General features: G+C 32.7%; 2 protein-coding genes across 11 annotated transcripts in view; one reads left to right on the top strand and one right to left on the bottom strand.

Annotated features, from left to right (window-relative positions):
- Positions 1-1489, bottom strand: part of LOC145328786 (uncharacterized) — a 40259-nt gene extending 38770 nt beyond the window's left edge. For 9 of the 10 annotated variants that reach the window (XR_013882637.1, XM_080172642.1, XM_080172646.1 and 6 more), the window contains exons 1-2: positions 1376-1489; positions 120-577 (exon numbers count right to left, since the gene is read on the bottom strand). Coding sequence is in view for 8 of the 10 variants with exons in the window: in XM_080172642.1 (XP_080028768.1) it covers positions 120-481 (362 nt within the window). In the remaining 2 variants the exon portion in view is untranslated. The remainder of the gene's footprint in view (positions 1-119; positions 578-1375) is intronic. The other variant, XM_080172650.1, reaches the window with a different exon arrangement.
- Positions 1490-2963: 1474 nt separating this feature from the next.
- LOC145328787 (transforming growth factor-beta receptor-associated protein 1-like) overlaps positions 2964-21034 on the top strand; it is a 26617-nt gene continuing 8546 nt past the window's right edge. Inside the window, exons 1-18 of the mRNA XM_080172651.1 lie at positions 2964-3066; positions 3551-3660; positions 4087-4154; positions 4556-4679; positions 5787-5861; positions 6098-6172; positions 7101-7213; positions 7961-8071; positions 8364-8410; positions 12165-12275; positions 12452-12547; positions 12958-13078; positions 13433-13502; positions 13942-14020; positions 15105-15230; positions 15628-15696; positions 16318-16430; positions 16819-16892. Of these exons, the coding sequence (XP_080028777.1) occupies positions 2977-3066; positions 3551-3660; positions 4087-4154; positions 4556-4679; positions 5787-5861; positions 6098-6172; positions 7101-7213; positions 7961-8071; positions 8364-8410; positions 12165-12275; positions 12452-12547; positions 12958-13078; positions 13433-13502; positions 13942-14020; positions 15105-15230; positions 15628-15696; positions 16318-16430; positions 16819-16892 (1672 nt within the window). The 5' untranslated portion in view covers positions 2964-2976. The remainder of the gene's footprint in view (positions 3067-3550; positions 3661-4086; positions 4155-4555; positions 4680-5786; positions 5862-6097; positions 6173-7100; positions 7214-7960; positions 8072-8363; positions 8411-12164; positions 12276-12451; positions 12548-12957; positions 13079-13432; positions 13503-13941; positions 14021-15104; positions 15231-15627; positions 15697-16317; positions 16431-16818; positions 16893-21034) is intronic.

The raw sequence follows: 21034 nt of genomic DNA, 5'->3' as shown, positions 1-21034 counted from the left end.
AAGATCAAATAAGGGATGTTTGATTGCTTAGGCTATGAACTTTTTATTCAATTAATTTATGCGAATTTCTCTTATGTTTTTATTTATGAATATTGAATAATACTATTAGAATATCCTGCCTGTCATCCTCCGTAAGTCCAGAACTGGTGGACACATTGATAATGGACGCCACGCTCCCAGTAGGAACATTATTCATCGACTCAATCCCTATGCCCGCATCCTCTTCCCAAACCTTTTTCTGTCCATCCGCCAGCGGGGCCCGCTGCACACTAACAGTCGTGTTCTTGTTTATCAATTCATTCTCGTCCTCGTAGACGTGGCCCGTGGCTGTGTTTGTGATCACCAAATCAAAGTCTGTAATTTTCCCGAATTTTTTCTGACGTATGATGGAACGTTTCAGGTCTCGGGTTGATATGTTAAGACCGTCACAGGGTACAGAATGATGATCCAGGTCATTTTTGAACTTAAATCTGACCGACATTTTGATAAGATTGCCAGTCTGTTATAACTATGGTAACTGTTTTTTTATATTGAATTTCACATGATGAAGCAAGAATAGTATTGTTACTTTGTCTGCCTGAAAGAAATCTAAATGATCTACGATGCTTCTAGTGATTTATATCTATTTTATTTTATTGTATATTAAAATTGAAGTTCAGGTTTTTAACAATCAAAACTGTTGGGGCCAATTCAATTTATAGTGTTTGGTTTATAACTTTACAAATAACTAACACAAATAATAAAAGGTGGGGGGGTAATGCAACCATCTCGTAATCAGTGATTAAATGGCACTTAGAATTCGAATTTCGATCTGAAATTTTGCATGAATAATCCTTGGTAGGTCTATTTTCCCTAAATCGAACAAAAAGTTGGAAAAGTAACGGCTGGCGGCTCAGCCTTTTTTTTGCCTATTTTCAGGGAAAAATTACGGAGGAATCAACTTTTAGAAACATGTTTTTGGTTTAATTCATGTTAAATGATAGCAATATCTATTTTTTAAATTTCTAGTACCAACAGTTACCGGCTAAAACCGTTTGATAATGTTTTTGAGCGACAAAAAGTATTATGTGGAGATAGGTTCCGTGTCTAAAATAGTCCTACCATGGATTATCCATGCAAAATTTCAGATCAAAATTTTAATTCTAATACTATTTAATCATTGATTACGAGATGGTTGCTTTACCCCCCCCCCCCTTAATGCTCTTACTACTCAATAAATCAGCCAATTCGTCCCCATTGAAATGGCAATAACACAATTAAAAATTATTAACAAAAATTCGACTGAAGCGGTAGTTCGTTCACAGTTTCTACCCACTTATTTATGATTTATCTATTCATTATTGATATATAAAACCAAAATATTGTTCAAGCTTACCGTTTTCTATAAAGAGATGTTGTCTAAAACAAGTATTGTGTAAATTCAGTTATATATCATTGTTTAAATTTCTAAAATAAAATCATAAATTAAGTTAAATTAGTGAGTTTTTTCAAGATCTTAAATGCCGTTATGAACATGTATGCGACTTAAATTGATCTAAAAACCTTCAACATTTGTATTTTAAGTGAAATATGTTAAAGTGGTGCAATATTGATCAAACAAGCTAAAAATTATTAACAAAGATATAATCAATACACTGTATTTTCAATTTATCAGCTATTATAAGGTTAGCAATTATCTCTATCTGTAAAACGCAACAAACAACAGATAGTTCACTTTAAAGGGCATAAAAACTCCAAAAATGCGTTAAACAAATGTAAAATGATAATTCACTAAGAAATTAGAATCTAATCGGTAAAAGCAAGGAAGACGATTAGCGTAGAATGAAAGCAGCGGCATTTTTGTTTTGGTGCGCTTCAATGCTAATACGCATGCGTCAGTGGACAAAATAAACACTTACAAAACTTCCCCCATACAATTTGATCAATTCTAAAGCATTTAGAGGAAGAATACAGTAAACAGCAAAATTATGCACTAATTCTAAAGAAAAAAACCCAAAACAATCCGAAAGTCTATGTGAAGCTAAAATTAATTTGGTAACTCAATAATAACTTTTTATTCCTTTATTTCCCCACAATTATATATGGACCCTTATAGGCTTTCTGCCCTAAAAAATCTCGAGAAAGAACAAAACTGATTGAGTTCTCTGTTAAAGTGACCTTTAAATAGATTTCGAGTAGGTTTTTTACTATTTTTCTCAGAAATTAAATGCACTGGGGCTAAGGGCCTCTCAAGTTCTTGTTGGTGTCCTTAATTATGTAAAATGTCGTCTTTGGTTGAGAATGAAAGTAACAAGTGGATGGAATACGCGGCATTCAATCGCCAAAACAAAGTCTACCAAACTAAATTCTACAAGACCAAAATTTTTAAAAAGTAATGTATATTATATTTTCTATGTTTTTGTATCGTTAATATTAATTTGTTTAACATATTTGAATTTGTAACAAAATTAGGTGTGGTAATTTTTTAAAATTAAATCGTTAAAAATCTTTTTAAGACGTATGTTTCATTTTGGTATAATTAAGGACTTTAATTTGGCAACTTATTTCTGCCTTCGTCAACATTAAGAAAAGAGAGAGAGAAATTCCTCTTATAAATAATAATAAAAAATAAATAAAAATACTAATACGTAAAATTATTCTTTTTTCGTGTTCATAGTTTTGAATATTAGTCTGTATCTATTGTGTTCCATTTAAAATTTTGTTTTAATATTTTGTTATGTATTTTCCTAGGTACGTATATACTTTGGTTTAATTTGAAAATTATTTTAAATTAGATATTTTTTATTTCATAAAACTTAATGCTTATCTGGTTTTATCCATTACATATCATATTTGCAAACAGTAATTACATTTTAATTATAATTATGTTGAAAGGGATCTTGAACACTTAATGTTTTAAATTAGTTAAAGATAAAAATATACTATTTCTTAGTTTTATGACTCATTAGTTGTTTAAAATTTAATTCAGATGAAAAAATGAATGGAGCATTATATAATCTAAAGTACGTCATTCCGAAGGTTGACTTTGATAGCGCAGCTTCCAAGATAGAATCGGTAGAATTTAAGGTATGTTATTAAGACACAAGAACGTATTTCTACTGCTGAAGGTTTTCGTTTGTCCTCTTTAACCACTGAACCGATCTTCTATATAGGAATGCTATTCGTAGCTCTCATGAAGATTTTAGGGTATAATATTTCTTACTGAAGTACCTCCTTTCCCTATAAGAGAGAGCTCATGTAAAGATGAGGCGAAGGCGCCTCTTGTTTTGTAATTTGTCTAAGAAAAATCTGTCTAATTATTCCATTTGTATGTCAGACTTTAGATTCTTGTTAAAGAAGAAGTAATATGTACCATGGTTTGTTAGAATATTGCCTATCTAACGGGTTTAAATGTAGATTTTACTGAAGATCTTTACAGAACTTTATTAAATTTCTTAGATGAGGACTAAACATTCGAAGGTCATATACAAATGGTTGATACTCTTTGAAACCAAGACAATGGATCTCAGACAATGTTATAATTGTGGTGTTAATATTACAAGTTATTTAGGTTGGCATCCTTTATCTTGGAAGTACAGATGGATATTTGTTACAATATGGAGTCGAGGAAAGACAAAACGAAGAAGGAAATAGTGTTCTGCTATCCAATTTTATTCAAAAGTAAGAATTCTTGCTAGATTTTTTGTTAAAAATGATAACGTCACATTAAAGGCACTAATAAATTGCTTTTATTGTTCGGTGGTTACTTGATTTCCTAAAAGTAAGGTCGATGATCGAAATGCCTTGTCCTATAAAAAGGCACAGTTTATCATCACGTAAAAAGGTCTGTAGACAAAGATGATTAAATTGAAACTTGGGTTGGCTCCTTTTATGAATAATTCAAAAATACCTATTTTAAACGTCTCATGGTAGTTATCTATTTACCAGTACATAATGATGCTCTGCACCTTTTACAATTTACATGCTTGATCAGATAATGCTAATGCCTTTTTGTTTCATTTTGAAGCATCTATCATTTAAACATGCCTTTTTATTGTGTTCCTAATTTTTGTCATGTTTCATTTATTAATTGATTTTCAATGTTAGGAAATATGTCGGAGAAAAAAGCAAGATAAGCTTCCTTAGCGCGGTCCCTGCTTTAAATACAATCATTGGTAAGTTCAGCCAATCCTTATTTCTATTGACTAGGATATACACTGTTTCAGCATTTGTTTAAACTTATTTTTATACATTGTACAATTACATCCTATGAACTTAATCTTTGTGAATTATTAATTTCGACATTCAGAGAATGCCAAATGTTTTCCTTGCATGCATACAAGATATTATCGGTTATGTAACATTGAATTATATTATAAAAACAAACATACATAAAAAACCTTTGTATTCGTAGTTGTAAAGTGTAAATTGTGATTTATTGTCCCAGGAATTTTTATTTAAATTAATTCTAGAGTATTTTTTTAACAATTATTCGTTTAAAACTTTACTGTTTCAGTATAATTGTCCTACCAAATTTAAGGTATTGGCAATAATTAAAAATTATATATCTATCAAGTTGTATGTGGTGGAAACCTATCTTTACTGGACATGTCAACTTTGGAGCCCAAACCTGGATTCCACAACAAATTGAAGGGAATATCCTGCTGTGTTGTTGACTCAATGGCTGAAGATCATTTTAGGTAAAATTATTTAGTAGCTCAGCATTTCTTTAAGTAGTATGCTTAACTTAGTCTGACAGTTGATTAATCTGTCTCTTATTTTATTATTACCTAATTGTACTCAATCGCACCCAAATGCAAATCAACTTGTAGTAAATATTCTGGATCACGGAAAGAAAACTAAGTAGTGGGATCGTCGTATTTTCATAGTAGCTTTTGATAGTAGGTCGGGTCGATTTACATGCTTTTTGGGATTTTCACATTATTTGACAATGGCAAGGGTTACTGGGCCAATATAAAACCCTGTGAAACTTGAAAGGGGTTTTGTAATCCAAAAACAACGGGCGCGCGGGGGGTAAAAATGTGCCCGTCCCCTTGTAAAACCAAAAATTGAATTCACAGGCATGTTGCATATCAAAATGACGGCATTGAAATGCTGATTACGAATCTAAAAAATTATTTTTGTAAATATTTTCCTAGTTCGAATAAGATCTCAAAAACATCTGATTTAGTCAAAACTGTATATTTTGTTAGGTTATTTGAAAATCATTTCAGACTGAATCAATACTTTTCAAAACGGTTTTCAGATTCGTATTTAGCATTTCAATGCGGTCATTTTGATATGCAACATGCCTGTGTTTGAAGGAATTTCAATTTTTGGTTTTATAAGGGGGCGGGCAACTTTTATACCCCCGCGCGCCCTTTGTTTTGGGATTACAAAACCCCTTTGAAGTTTCACAGGGTTTAATATTGGCCCAGTAACCCTTGCCAATTTCTATTAATGTGAAATTGCAAAATCGACCCACCCTATTTGATAGTATCAAAGGTTAGGTTAGTTAAGGTAAATGCCAATGAATGTCATCCAGGGTTAGAGCCCTACGAAGGGACTAGAAATAGTAGTAAAGCTACTGTGAAAATACGAAGAAACCCACTACTTCGTTTTCTATTTATGATCCAACATTCTTTATATATGATCCTCTTATAAGTTTTTCTAGCTATGATATCAAATTGCCCAGTCGCATATTCTTTACATGTACTGTGTAATTGATTTTTATAGTTTTACTGTTTTATTATGATTACCATTATTGTTGTGCTGTTCTGTTCAAGGACAATGATTTATTATTTTAGTGTTCGAATCTGTGTTTCAAAGAAGAAACAAGTTGTTCTTTACAGTATTGACGAAGAGAAAATGTCGCTTGTTAGGTAAGATTCATTAGACTTTAGTTTGATAAAAGTTTAAATTCAGACCCAATAATTTATTTAAAAGAAAAGTTATCTAACCCAATAAACAAAAAAAATTGTGATGAGATTTACATAAGATAATTCAAATATTTGTCTTTAATTCTATATTAAAAACTATTAAAAGCAGAGTATTTATCTACAATCATCATTATTGCTTGTTATTATTTGTCAAACATAGTAAATCTATATTAATTTAGATCTCGTGAACTAAATGAGCCAATAGTAAACCTGTCAATATCTGGTGATACAGTTTGTGTAGCAACTCATTCCAGGTATAACTTTTTATGCCTTTTTGAAAAAAAAGCATTTTATAATTCATTGCTTTCTACTTAGTCTTTCTATGGGGACTAGGCCGACTCAAGATGCAAAATTTTTTGGCGCGCTATTTTAACCCATTCTATTCATAAATATAAGACTATTGATACCTTTAAAAGTGTTCTCAGACTATTTTTTCAGCAATATGTCAAATTCGAATTTCATAAAAAAAGGGGAAGGTTCCCCCCTGGGGGTGAAATTTTTTTTTCTTTCAAACCATGGCTTTATACACCTTCCTGAATTCGTCTTGAAGAGTACATTAAGAATCAAAAAACGTTTTTAAAAAATATTGATCCCAGAAAAAGTTATCCTCAAATAACCGTCAAAATCACCTGATTTTGCTAAAATGGCCAAAATTGTTAGTTTTTTGAGAATAGCTCTTGCTATGATCAAAATATTTTAAAATCGTTTTTTGATCCTTAATGTACTCTTCAAGACGAATTCAGGAAGGTGTATAAAGCCATGGTTTGAAAGAAAAAAAAATTTCACCCTCAGGGGGGAACCTTCCCCTTTTTTATGAAAATCGAATTTGACATATTGCTGAAAAAAAGCTACTAGAACACTTTTTTTAGTATCATTGGTCTTGATATCATAAAAGGAATGGGTTGAAATAGCGCGCCCATTGAATTTCAAAAAAAGTGGTAATTCTGAGTCGGTCTAATGGGGACTTCTGATTTGATAGTCCCCAAAATGTGTGTCAACACTATAATTAATATAGAGAAACACTCTCTAAATCAGTATGTCTTTACATAAATTGAAAGTCTTTTTCATTTTAAGAAGGCATCAGTTTTCTTGAAAACTGTTTTTTTTTATTTTTTTGTAGGTATTTAAGTTATATTTTAATTCCTGAAAATGTATTTGAGATTTATTCATGTTCTTGTTTAGGTATTTAATATTGAATGTTAAAACTGGCGGAGTGATAGATTTATTTCCCATTGAGGAGCACAGTACTTCCTACATGATCACACAGATTCAAAATCAAGAATTTCTTGTCGCAGGTAAGAAAATTCAAAAAAAGACAATCATGTTTCTAAATTAAACATAAAAATTGAAGATAAAAGCTAAAAAATTAAAAATTATAAATAAAGTTAGAATAGTTATTTCTCGTATCGTATTATAAACGGCTTTCCGCGGATATAGAATGTACAATTATAAGATTAAAACTAGTTTTTTTAGCCCCGTGGTGCCGAAGGCACCGGCTAAAAAAACTAGTTTTAATCTTATGATTGTACATTTCTATATTCGTAGAAAACTGTATATAATACGATGCTAGACATAGTTTTTTCGTATGGATGAGAACCGGTTCCTATCCACCGGATTCGAATGAATACGAGAAAATTTTATATGTTATTATGTTTTAGTTATTTTTAAATCAGTCAATAAAAAAGTCTTACTTAGCTGCACAAATAATGGACTTTCTGTCATTTTCTAATTTAAAGAAACATACAAGTCTTATTTTAGGGATCTGTAGGATATTGGACTGTACATTATACTGGTACACAAAGTTTTATAAATATACTCTCATTTATTGACTTAAAAACTTTTAGGACACGATTAGTTTGTTTTAAAACGGGCAATTCTATCATCATTGTTAAAGAACATAAACTTATCGTCCATTGTCTTGTACCTTAAGATTCCTTAGAATTTATTTCTTTCACAAATTTTTTGTAGTCAAACACATCTTTTTGTTTAGTTTCTGTCTTCTGAATTGTACATAATAAACCATGTTTCTGTCTTCCATTCAGGTCCAGGAAACCTTGGAATGTTTGTGACAGGTGAAGGTACCTCCCAGCGGCCACCTATCCAGCTGACGGCAAACCTTTACAGAATCATTTTTTCCAGTCCTTACATCATAGGTATTTTTTTAAGCAAAAGCTTTTCTATAATTATGGTTTGTTTGTACATCTGTCTGTTACAGATAGCTTTGATTGTTGATTTAGGTAGGTAGGTTCTAATTGTACTATTCATTTCAAAATTTGCATGGCGATTCCTGAATATTATGTACAAGCATAGTAAGCAACTTTATAAAAATCTGTATGTTTGATTTTCACATAGATTTTTAGATATTTTGTTCTTTTAATCTTGTTTCAATATTTTTTACTTAGGTAATCATTAAAAAATCATTCAGTATTAAAATCAATTGTTTAGGTTTATCTCCAGAAAGTGTTCTTGTGTACAGTCTGCAAGATGGAAAGGTATACTTCATTTTATTTAAACTAGTTGCTTAAATCATAGCCTTTTAGGGAGGTCCGAAGTTGTTAGGAAAATATCCTTTAACCACCCAGGGGCATTTATAAAGCTTCCATTAAAAGTATTCTCAAACACAATTTTTTTCGAGATCTTTAGCTTCAAAATTTACAGTATACTGTATAGAATGTACGTAATATGGGAAGTACTAAAAAAAGGCTAAACATTTGAAAATATATAACCGTAGTATTCAATATCAAATGAATTTTTTGTTTTGTTTTTTTGTAAGAAAAAGAAAGATTTTTTTGTAGGGGATTGGCTATACTAATTTAAAAAAAAAAAAATTGAAATGTAGGGTTTTTTAGACTTACCAGCCACACAAAAACCTTATTTTTGTCATTAATTTGCGGTTTAAAAGATCTTACTGCAATTCAAACACATTAGGTATAACATTATGCCTTAGTTATGTTTTTTTCAGGGCAGGAGGTACTTCTTGAAGTACTGGGGGATATTGACGTCCCTCCCCTTACCAGTCACCCTTCCTTCCAGGGATATGAAAGGTTTGCGTAGGACTAACTATCCTACCTGTAAAAATCATCACAGTTAGCGAAACCACCCACAAAACCTCAAACACTTATGGCTTTAACACAGCCAGAGGTGTGCATGAAACAAGAACTGTTGGAACTGATGCTCAGTTTACTGAGAATATGAAAGATGATGGTGAAACCCGAAAGGAAGCTATCAACTTGATGACAGGACCAATAAGTTCTAAGCAAAGCTGTAAGATAGGAACCTGGAATGTTAGAACAATGTATGAGTCAACTAAAACAGCCCAAGTAGTTAAAGAAATGACAAGTTACAATATCGGAATACTTGGAATTGCAGAATGTAGATGGACAGGACAAGGACAAACCACAACCAAAGATGGCCACCTAATACTTTATTCTGGTCATGAAAGTCAACATATGTATGGGGTTGCTATAATTATCCAAAAACGACATGTCAATTCACTAATAGACTGGAAACCTATATCAGACAGAATAATTAAGGCTAGATTCCAATCAAGGCACTGCAAGTTGACCCTTATCCAATGCTATGCCCCAACAAATGACAAAAGTGAAGAAGTAAAACAAGAGTTTTATGATCAACTGCAATCAATCAGAAACTCAGTACCCAAACATGACATGTGTCTAGTTCTTGGAGATATGAATGCTAAAGTAGGAACTGACAGGACTGGAGTGGAAAATGCAATGGGACACTTTGGCATAGGTACAAGAAATGAAAATGGAGAACTTTTACTTGAATTCTGTTTAAATAATGATATGGTCGTAGGAGGTACATTATTCCAACACAAAAACATTCACAAATATACCTGGACAACACCTGATGGACAAACAAGAAACATGATTGACCATATTATGATCAATAGAAAATGGGTCAAATCAATGCAAGACTGTAGGAGCTATAGAGGAGCCGACATATTCAGTGACCATGAACTAGTTGTCAGTAAGATTAAATTAAAGCTGAAGCGTACTGGCCATGATATAAAGAGTGAGATTGGCAGACAATATGATTCTTCAAGATTAAAGGACCCAGTGATAAAGAATGAATTTGTCTTAAAACTCAGAAATAGATTTCAAGTCTTAGAGGACCTAAATGACGAGACTGAGATCACATGGACTTCAATTAAAGAAAACTTTCAATCTACTGCTAAGGAAATCCTAGGACACAAGAAACCAGAGAAAAAGGACTGGATCTCTGAAGAAACATGGAACAAAATAGAAGAGAGAAAGAATCTTAAAAACAAAATTCATAATGCTCAACATTTGGCTGACATGGGCAATTTAAGAGCTGAATATACTGCTAAAGACAAAGAAGTCAAAAAGCGCACAAGGAAAGACAAGAGAGATTACATTGACAATCTGGCTGAAAAGGCCCAGAGAGCAGCTGACTTCGGTAACATGAAAACAGTATACAACATAACCAAGCAATTAAGTGGCAAATATAACAAAAAGAGTGGTGAAACTATCAAGGCTAAAGATGGTAAATTACTCACTACAGAAAAAGAAGTTGCTGAAAGGTGGAAATCGCATTTTGAAGAAGTGTTGAACAGACCTGAACCTGAAATTACTGCTGAACCAGAACCAGGACATGAAATAGACATAGACACAAGACCACCAACTATTCAAGAAGTTAAAGCTGCTATACATAGTCTAAAGAACGACAAAGCACCTGGACCTGACTTGATAACTGCTGAAATGCTTAAGGCAGACATAGATCTTTCTGCTAGGACTCTGACTGATCTCTTTGATAAAATTTGGAGACAAGAAAAGATACCAACTGACTGGTCTAAAGGTATAATCATAAAACTACCTAAGAAGGGAGATTTGAACAATTGTGATAATTGGAGAGGAATTATGCTGCTTTCTATCCCAAGCAAGGTCCTATGTAAAGTTATTTTAAACAGAATTGATGAGAAAATTGACAATAAACTAAGAGAAGAACAAGCTGGGTTCCGTGCTGGAAGAGGCTGTGTTGACCAAATTTTCACCCTTAGGACAGTTATTGAACAATGTGTTGAATTTAACAAGCCACTCCATGTAAATTTTGTTGATTTCTCTAAGGCCTTTGACTCCATACACAGACAAACACTCTGGAAAATACTAAGAAGTTATGGTATACCTGAAAAGATGATAATTATGATAACTAAATTTTATGACAACTTCCAAGCCTGTGTTTCAGTTGGAAACAATAAGACATCTGATTTCTTTAAAATAAGCACTGGAGTTAGACAGGGATGCATTTTATCACCTATTCTATTTATATTGGTCATTGACTGGGTGATGAAGAAAACCACAGAGGACAAAAAACGTGGTCTCCAGCTGGGCGTACTAGGACACCTAGAAGATCTGGACTTTGCTGATGATCTGGCACTGATTTCAGAAACAATTAAACATCTACAAGCTAAGACAGATAGACTAGTTAAATACGCAGGACAAGTCGGGCTCTTTGTTAATGTCAAGAAGACTGAAATTATGAATATACCTACAAACCCTGATCAAACTATAACAATAAATGGTGAACAATTGAAACAAAGCAACAAATTCACCTATTTGGGGAGTGTTATCAGCAGTGAAAATGGCTCAAAAGCTGATATTAAAACCAGGATTGATAAGGCTAGGGTTGCTTTCAACAGTCTACACAACGTTTGGAATTCAAAGAAACTTGCTCTGAAAACAAAAATCAGACTTTACAACAGTAATGTAAAATCAGTTCTTCTTTATGGAGCTGAATGCTGGAGAACTGTGAAAACTGAAACAAATCAACTTAATGCATTTCACAATAGCTGCCTAAGAAGAATTTGCAAAATATTCTGGCCAAACAAAATATCAAACATTGAGCTGTATGCTAAGACCAAGTGCAATAGTATTGAAGCAGAAGTGAAATTTAAAAGACTAAGATGGCTAGGACATGTGCTCAGAATGGAACAAAATAGGTTTCCAAAAAAGTGCTTAAAATGGAACCCCACCACTGGTAAACGTAAACGGGGACAACCAAAAATGACCTGGAGACGGAGCACTGAAAAGGACCTCTTTAATTTGAAATTAACATGGGGAGAAGCTGAAGCACTTGCCAAAAAAAGGAATTCATGGAGGAGCAGGGTGGCCGTATTCTCTGGACTCCACAGTCCAAAAGAGAGACGCGACTGAACTGAACTGATGTTTATTGTTTGCATTGTCCTACTTTATATTTTAAATGCAGGTAAAGCAAGGAATATCCTACCCTGGCGGACGAACCCTTGGAGTTTTCGACGGCACAATCCTAGTCTCTGGTTCTAGTCAAATATCTGCAATACTTCCAATTCCTTGGCAGGTTAGAATACAGCTTGTTTTATTTTATGTATAAGATTACAACATTAATATTTCCAGTTTTTTAATTCAGAAATTGGAGGTTCAGAAAATATTCAGACGTTCCATTAGGTTTCGCATCTGTATGCGAAAGAAGTCCCCAATTTTCTTGAAAATTAATCTTGTATTCTTATATTTTAGGCACAAGCAGAAAATTTACTACGCCAAGAAAATGTGTCAGATGTATTAGAATTATTAAAGTCTCTGCATATTTCTTCTGACGAAGCAAAGCTGAAGGTAAGTTTAGTGTAAAAGAGTAAATGCTCAAGGGCCTGGGGAATATTCACATGAAATTTTCCAAAATATGTTTTAAAAGTATCTAAACAAATTAAATAAATATCTTTTTTCGCCCATAGCGTTTAGAATTATCTAATAGACAAAAAATCTTAAATCTTATTTTAGTTTACATTAAAAGTTTTGGTGCTTTCCCTCAAATATATTTCTTGCAACTTTTTTTTTGGAGGGGGGGGGGACCCTGCAGTCTTCTAACCGTAACATAACCCAAAATTAACCTTAAAATATCATATTTGGTCCTCCATATGCATTATGTGGGAAACCGCCATATGCATTTCATTTTGCCTCTTCATGAAAGTACATCAGACGATTACAGACTGATTATTAGCTTCGCTACAAAATATTATTTATAGGAACGTTCAATCAGACAGAAAGTTGGCTTTATCTGTCTATCTAAAGGTGACCTAACACAGGCACGAAAATTGTTGACGGAGGGACATGTGGATCCTAGAGAAATTATAACATTATATCCAGGTACAGTTATGGATTTTTTAGCAATGATGTTTTTAAATGGCGGAAATGTTTAAGGCATAATTAGTCTTTTTTTCTTTATGAAAAACGTAGATTTTCAGTTGAAAGAAATGTGTAATCCTAATAAATTATTTCTGTCTGTGTGTGTGTTATGAATGATCTCGCCGCGCTAACCGCCATACTGTGAAGTCTCTTCTAGGTCCATGGAGGTTTACAACTATTTTTTGAGAAGAGGGGGGAAGGGTAATTTCACACTCCCTATAGAAATCAACACTAGCAAAAATACCCCCATTAAAAAAAAAATATGTAATTTGGTTTATTAATCCTCAATAAGAATATTAATAAAACAAATTTCAGATATAAGAAGTCCAAACAGCAGATATATACCAATTTCTCCCCCTCTACATAACATTCCCGACATCTCAAGGTAAAGAGAAATAATATTATACCTTTAAGATAAATATTAAGCAAACTTTAGCAAGGATTAAAAGATCTATAAGTAACGAAGATTATGTATATATGATATTTTGATAGTTTATCTTTGTTAACAGCGGAGAAAATAAATATTTCTTATGGGAATTGATTATATTCTAGAGCAGTACCGATAATCGATTTATACCAATTGTTATAAAAATCACCATTCTATTTTAAGTACAAAAGAAAAACACATTTCCCTTATAAAATTTGACGTCTATCAGATCATTTCTGATAGACAGACAAACTAAGTGAGTTTTAGAGTATAGGCTTATGTCAACTAACGTTTGGGGGGAAAAAGTGGTTTTAAATAATTCCTTTTCCAGTATGGCTTTGAAACCAATTATTCGAAAGCTGATTATAATACGTTGTGATAAATAACTTTTGTTCAGTGTCCGCCCCGAGGCCGGAGAGCCGGATGTTCACCAGTTTTTGTTACAGTACCTGCTGGATATCAGTCAACTTGACCAGGTAATGTCAAGGATCTAAGGAATAGGACAATGTGAGATAATTTGATGTACATCGGTCCCTGTTGAAGATATATAAAATTACTCTTCTGCAGATTAAAATTATTGGTTAAAAAGTTTAGACAACAAGTCGAGACAAAATAAAAGTCTCCAAAGCTATTAATCTTACAATTAAGAGAACAGAACATGTTTATTGTTTATAAAACTTTGGATATTCATAATTCATACCAGTTTAATTTTCTGTTTGATGTCCCCTTCCCCTCCTGGTTTATGGTAACCCTAAAGAAAAATCAAGGCCTAAAATTCTGTCTGATCAATCACGTATTATTACCACTTATTATTATGGTTTAAAGTGGTGTAGATTAAGGGGGGGGGGGTTAATGCAACCATCTCGTAATCAATGATTAAATGGCAATTAGAATTAGAATTTCCATCAGAAATTTTGCATGAATAATCCTTGGTAGGTCTATTTTCCCTAAATCGAACAAAAAGTTGGAAAAGTAACGGCTAACGGCTGGCGGCTCAGCTGTTTTGCCATTTTATTACTATCTTTAGAGCAAAAAAGTCACGAAACCTATCTTCACATAATACTTTTTCTCATTCAAAAACCTTATCAAACGGTTCTAGCCGGTAGCTGTTGGTACTAGAAATTTAAAATTTGGTTATTGTTATCATTTAACATGAATTAAACCAAAAATATGTTTTAAAAAGTTGATTCCTACGTAATTAATGATGAATTTGCCCTGAAAATAGGCAAAAAACGGCTATACGGCTGAGCCGCCAGCCGTTACTTTTCCAACTTTTTGTTCGATTTAGGGAAAATAGACCTACCAAGGATTACTCATGAAAAATTTTAGATCGAAATTCGAATTCTAAGTGCCATTTAATCACTGATTACGAGATGGTTGCATTAAACCCCCCCCCCCCTTTATGCATAGTCTTTTCCATCCCTAAAAATACAGTATTTATAAGAAGCTTTAATATTTAAATAGTGAAAAGTCCAATAGGTTTTCTTTTGTTGTCTGTCACATATCTCCTTTTCTTTCAACCATCTATTCTCAATTTAATTGAGTATTCCTTGTATCCAGGAATCTGTAACAGAGAGCGTAGCTGGTGTACAACTAGACCCTGACCATGAAGAAATTGTTCACACTTGTATTGCTAAACTTTATGCTTTGTACTATCCAGAGAAGTTAGACAATTTTCTAAAACAGGCAGGAAACTGATAAAGATTTAAGAGAAAAGAAGATAGCCAGGGATCTAAAGGGATAAGACAATGGCCGATAAATTGATGAACTGTACATCCCCAATGATGATACATAAAGTAACCTCTTCTATAGATCACAAATATTGGTTGAAACTTTTAGACCAATCAACCAATCAACTGTCATTAGAAATCCTCAAAGTTGTCAAGCCAACTAATAAGAAACCGTTATTAAATATTTAAGTACTAGACACTAGTGTAATAAACAGCTTACTATCCCCTTCTTTCCCGGAAAAAAAGTATATGGCAATTAGAAGGTACTATAACTATGATCAATCATTTACTTTATACGAACATCAAACTGTTCTAACAACTCAATCTTTATTCCCTGAACTGAAAAAAAACAGGACACTGTATTACTGAACACAGAAGATTTGGCGGATTTCTTCCAGAACAGAGATTTCATGCATTTTCAGGTATAAAGAACTTGCGGATCTAGTGAAATGTTCCTGATAACGATCATCTCCAAAAATCTAAAAGGCTGCTAATGCCAAAACGGTGGAACGTATAGATTATGCTCGCACAAAATAATCTCGAATAGTCTTTGACTCTTTACTCAAAAATGCATACAGTTATCTCGCAGTGCACATAAATGCGCGGAAAAGACTTTGTCTGTGGGCATGACATGTATGTTCAGCCGTTAGGCAGCTAGCAGCCTTTAAATCCATAGATTTTTGAAGTTACCAGGAACATTTTACCGTAAACTGCACTAGATCCAAAATTGCATACAAAAAATTAATGCACATTATTAGGATTTAATCACTGATTTTAAACTTGTTCCAAAATGGCATATCTATGTTTGTAAGTTTTTTTTGTTAGGCTAAAATATTGAAGTTAAAATTTCTTCTATTCGTTTTATAATGATTTAATTTTTTATCTAAATATTTTGTTCATTTAACAATCCTTATTTTTTAACAAGCTTTAAAAATTTTAAGGCTAAGAGTATCTTAAGTTTAATTTCTAACTGAGATTTACGTCAATTTACAAATGAGTACAAAGGCCTAAGTTTTAATTGAGACTAATCTTATTTTCCTCAGGCTTTGCTACACGAGAAGCTGAATGAAAGTAAGGAGGCCATCAGTATTTGGACCGGGCTAGTGAGCGGTCAATCTGTAGATCCTTTCTTTCCTGGTGTACAGTTTGTTATCAGGTACGCAATAATTTGGTTCTAGACCAAAGTGTAGATGCGTCGTCAGCTGATTGGCTGCCCAAGTCACGCTTTAAATGAATGCATGAAAACTTTTTTTTATAGTACGAGTAGGACATGAAGGGAGGGAAAATTAGACATTAGAAGTGTCATAAACTTCATAACCTTCCATTGATTTTAAACGATAAGACAATGGATGATAAATTGGTGTCCCAATGATAAGGAACTAAAAAACTGTAGATTAAACTTTTTGATGGAAAAGTTTGTTCAACTCTTATTAAGATTAAAGTCCAACATTTTTAAGTTAACAAAGATCATAAGATACTTTGGGCACCAGAAAGAATTTGCTGAAAATTATCCCATCTCTCTCTGATCAATATAACACTTTTAGACGTTTGTGTGTTTTGGATGCCCAACTGTGTTGGTCTCATTGTGACGTCATTCTGGAGGCTAATCAAGAGTTAGGTAAGAATTTATAGATATAAATTTGGTTGAATATGAATAAAATTAACTAAGAATCAATTTAAAGAAAAATGCATTGGCATGGTTGTTAAACACGTAAGCACCACTTTCTTTGACCGTATAACGCTAAATTAAAAATGGAATACATTTAATTTTCTCTGTTTCGGTACTTTGGGCCAAATATCTCGGTACTTAGGCCTACGTGGCCGTCTACAAGATCTTAAGTGCATGAAGCACAATCATCCTCACTACTTCCAATGAATAAGGCACTGATGCAGTTACAAATAGTGTATTTACACCATGAAACGGTGGGATCAGTCTTAATTCATATCAAGCCAGGAAGTATATAGAGGTAAAAAAAACACACAGCTAACCACTCATTCTATGCAGAACAGGATTTTTCGTCACATAACATGTGCCGTGCTGAGGGCATCAAACAATACAAAGGAAGAAAGCGCGTGGGGGCGCATACATATGGCTATGCCGCGCTTCATTGCTTAGATATGATTTCAAACTACAAAAGTCGTCTTCTGCTCATATTTCTAGTAAGGTTTAGGTGGGGTTCGATCCCGCAAGGAACACACTATATAAGTACCAAGACACACCCGCCTGTGAACTGAGGAATCGAACACATCATTAACATTCTTTGCAATTTTGTGTGCAGACAGTGTCCACAAAAGTCAAAACTCATGACCACATAAATCACAAGAGTTTGAAAAATGGCCCTATGGCCTCAAATTCGCTCGTAAAAAACATTCACGAATATCCACAACAACTCAAACTGCCTCACTTACACATTATAAGCAGGAATAAAGGAATAGGAGAAAGTGCATACATCATTGAAGACTTTCACATTTCCCATTCACACACAACATTGGTGCCACATAGCCTCACAACTAAAACAAAAGAATTCAATTTTGAATTTGCTTTTTGAATTAATTTGCTAGACCATAATTACGAAGGTACCCAAACATTCATCAGGTACCCAAAAGGGTTTTTTTAAAAATAATATTTTATACGATAGAATAAAATATCTTTAAATCTAAACATCAAAACTGTATCATAAAATCACCATAAGGTAAATCATCAAAATTAAATAGTTCAATCAGATCTTTTACTCAAAAGAAAGAAAGAAATAAATAAAATCAGAAAACTTCTTTTCAATCAAATCTTTTACTCAAAAAAGAAAGAAATAATAAAATCAGAAAAACTTCTTTTCAATCAAATCTTTTACTCAAAAAAGAAAGAAAGAAATAATAAAATTAGAAAAACTTCGTTTCAATCAAATCTTTTTACTCAAAAAAGAAAGAAAGAAATAATAAAATCAGAAAAACTTCGTTTCAATCAAATCTTTTTACTCAAAAAAGAAAGAAAGAAAGAAATATAAAAGAGTACCTAATCTTTCATTAGGAGCTCATAATCAATCATAATAATAAAACGAATCCTTAATGCTAAAAATGAAATGCATTAAAATCATCGAAATAAATAAAGCATCCTTAAATCTAAGAACACACAAAATGACTGTATCAAATCATCAAAATAAACTTCAAATAAAATTAAAAATGCATTTTTGCAATATGCAAATTTAAATTAAGCTCAGAAAAATGAAAAGGGCTTTAAAAATTGTTGACTTTACATTTTCTTATCAAAAAATTTGAACAAAACTTGCTCTTTGGTTACGTAGGTAATAAGCTTTTATCTACGAACTCTCTAAATCTTTGGCGTAATTGCTTTCCAACAGGATACAGTCAATACACACAAAATAATCATATTCAGTTCCGGCTGAATATTCAAACTACAAACATTTTAAAATAATTGCAAGAATCAATTATTTTATATGCCTGGCACAAGAATCCCTGCCTCCGGCTACCAAGTCGACAATTCTTTTCTTTGAGCTAGCTGTGGGCAGGGTTTCTGGCACCGGACTCAAACATCTTTAACATAAAAGTTAAAATTAATCAATAATAATTCATCAAATCAATTATCAAATTATTCATCAAATCTCTGCTTCAAGAAAATCAAAACAAATCAAAGTACATCTGCTGTGTTCATGAAAATTACTGCTTTTTTGTTTTTTAGGTAAATCTTCAGAACGAAATAAAATAATCTTAATATATAGTTAATATTAAATTATTTTGTAATGCATGTAAATATATGAAAAGAAAATAATTTTTCAAATGATTAAATGTTGTTTCATTCTTATTTCTTATCAATATATCATATTTCATGTTGTTCAACAAGGAACAAAAATGCTTCGCGTCTAAAAAAATAAGTACCTAAGATTTTTTACGCGAAAAAATCCCAGGTCCCGATCAAATGAAATCCGTAAAAAAAAACTTATGTATTCGATTAGAAAACTTTAGTTTTTTGCTTCAAAAATAAAATCTTGAACTCATTTATAAGTTAAAACAAAATTGTATGAAAATTTGCGTTACTTATAAATCTTAAGAAATGGGTAATTTCTTTTAAAAAAATACTGCTTCAATTTTAATATCTGCGATAAAAATGAAGGTAAAGTTAATTTAAAATATGCATAGTTTATCTTAAATTAATTCTGCGATATTCATATAAAATAATAATCAATATTTTAATAATATCATACATCGTGTTCATTATTATAAATGCTTATCTCATAGAAATAGAGTTTACACTTTTTAAACATGAACGAAAAAAATATATGTACCTAGGAAAATAATTGCTGTAAAATACTTTCTCAAGGTTTTAAATTGTCCGAAATTGCTAGGTACGTATATTACTACGAATCTCTGCTTTCGGAATGAAAAAAAAACTTTTATTTGCTTACGAATTTAAACAAATATCTGATTTTTTTGCGATAATCTTTTAAAATAATAATAAGGAATATTTTAAACATTATCATAATAATATTACATGTTGTGTTCTTTACTTTAATGCATTATTTCATATTAGAATCTGAGAAATAACATTTTTTAAGTAAACGTGAACCATGAAAAAAATACCTCGAAAAATAATTTGTAAAAAAAATCTATTTTTCTCAATTTAAAAATCTGCAAAATCATTTGGTATTTAATACACACGAACTTTTGCTTTTCAAAATCATACTTAAAGAAACAAAATCTTTTAAAATCTGCTTTAAAAGTATAACAGTTTTGTAGAATTTTTGTGCTTAAATATGAACAATAAAATTAGTTGAATAATGAATACTTATTCTTTACAGAACCCATTTTGGTTCCCTTCACAAGCCTAATATATAACTTGTAACATTTCTTCTCTTTAGGAGATCATTTTCACACATAAATGGTTTATGTCGTAGATTAGATGTGCAGGGATAGGTATTTCTGTCGGTACTTCCCTGGCCAGCTTGGCTACAAAAAATCCGCGGCTGGACTGCTTCAAAATGACCACCCTGTATCGAATACAAAGTGTCGGCGGCCATTATCACATGGCACTAATTTAATTGCACAAGAGAAATATTCTATAATTTTCTCTGTTGTGGAGACAGCATTCAAAGCTGCTCCGCTTCCTCCAACCATCTTCAGCAGTTGGAAGCCTCTTCGGCAGTGATTATCAACACTACCAACCTCAATGTTGTCTGCAACAGCAACAACTTCAGTATTAACTGCAATACTATCAGCATCAGCGTCAACTGCAACAACTTCAACACTAGAATTGGCTGCAACTCTGACGACAGCAGCAACGGCTGGAATGTGAACATCATCATCAGAAACGGCCGCGGCGCTGTCACCAACATCATGAGAATTAGATACAACACAACCAACATCAGCATTGTGAACGACTACGGCAACACCCGCCGTAGCAATGTTATCAACGGCTACAGCACTATCTTCAATATAATCAGGATTGACTGCAACACAAACAACATTATCATCAGTAACGGCTACGGCAACACCCGCCGTAGCAATGTTGTAAACGGCTGCAGCAGTATCTTCAACATCAGAATTGACTGCAACACAAACAACAGCATCAACAACAGCTTCACAAGCAGAACCAACAGGTTCATCATCAACAGCTACGGCAGTGCTCGCCCCAGCGGTGTTGTTAACGGCTGCATCTCTATCTATAACATCAGAATTGACTGCAACACAAACAACAGCATCAACAACAGCTTCACAAGCAGAACCAACAGGTTCATCATCAACAGCTAC

The sequence above is a fragment of the Acartia tonsa genome, chromosome 9, assembly GCF_053477335.1.
Source record: "Acartia tonsa isolate MP-2025a chromosome 9, ASM5347733v1, whole genome shotgun sequence".
Lineage (NCBI taxonomy): Eukaryota > Metazoa > Arthropoda > Copepoda > Calanoida > Acartiidae > Acartia > Acartia tonsa.
This window is presented reverse-complemented; position numbering and strand designations above follow the sequence as displayed.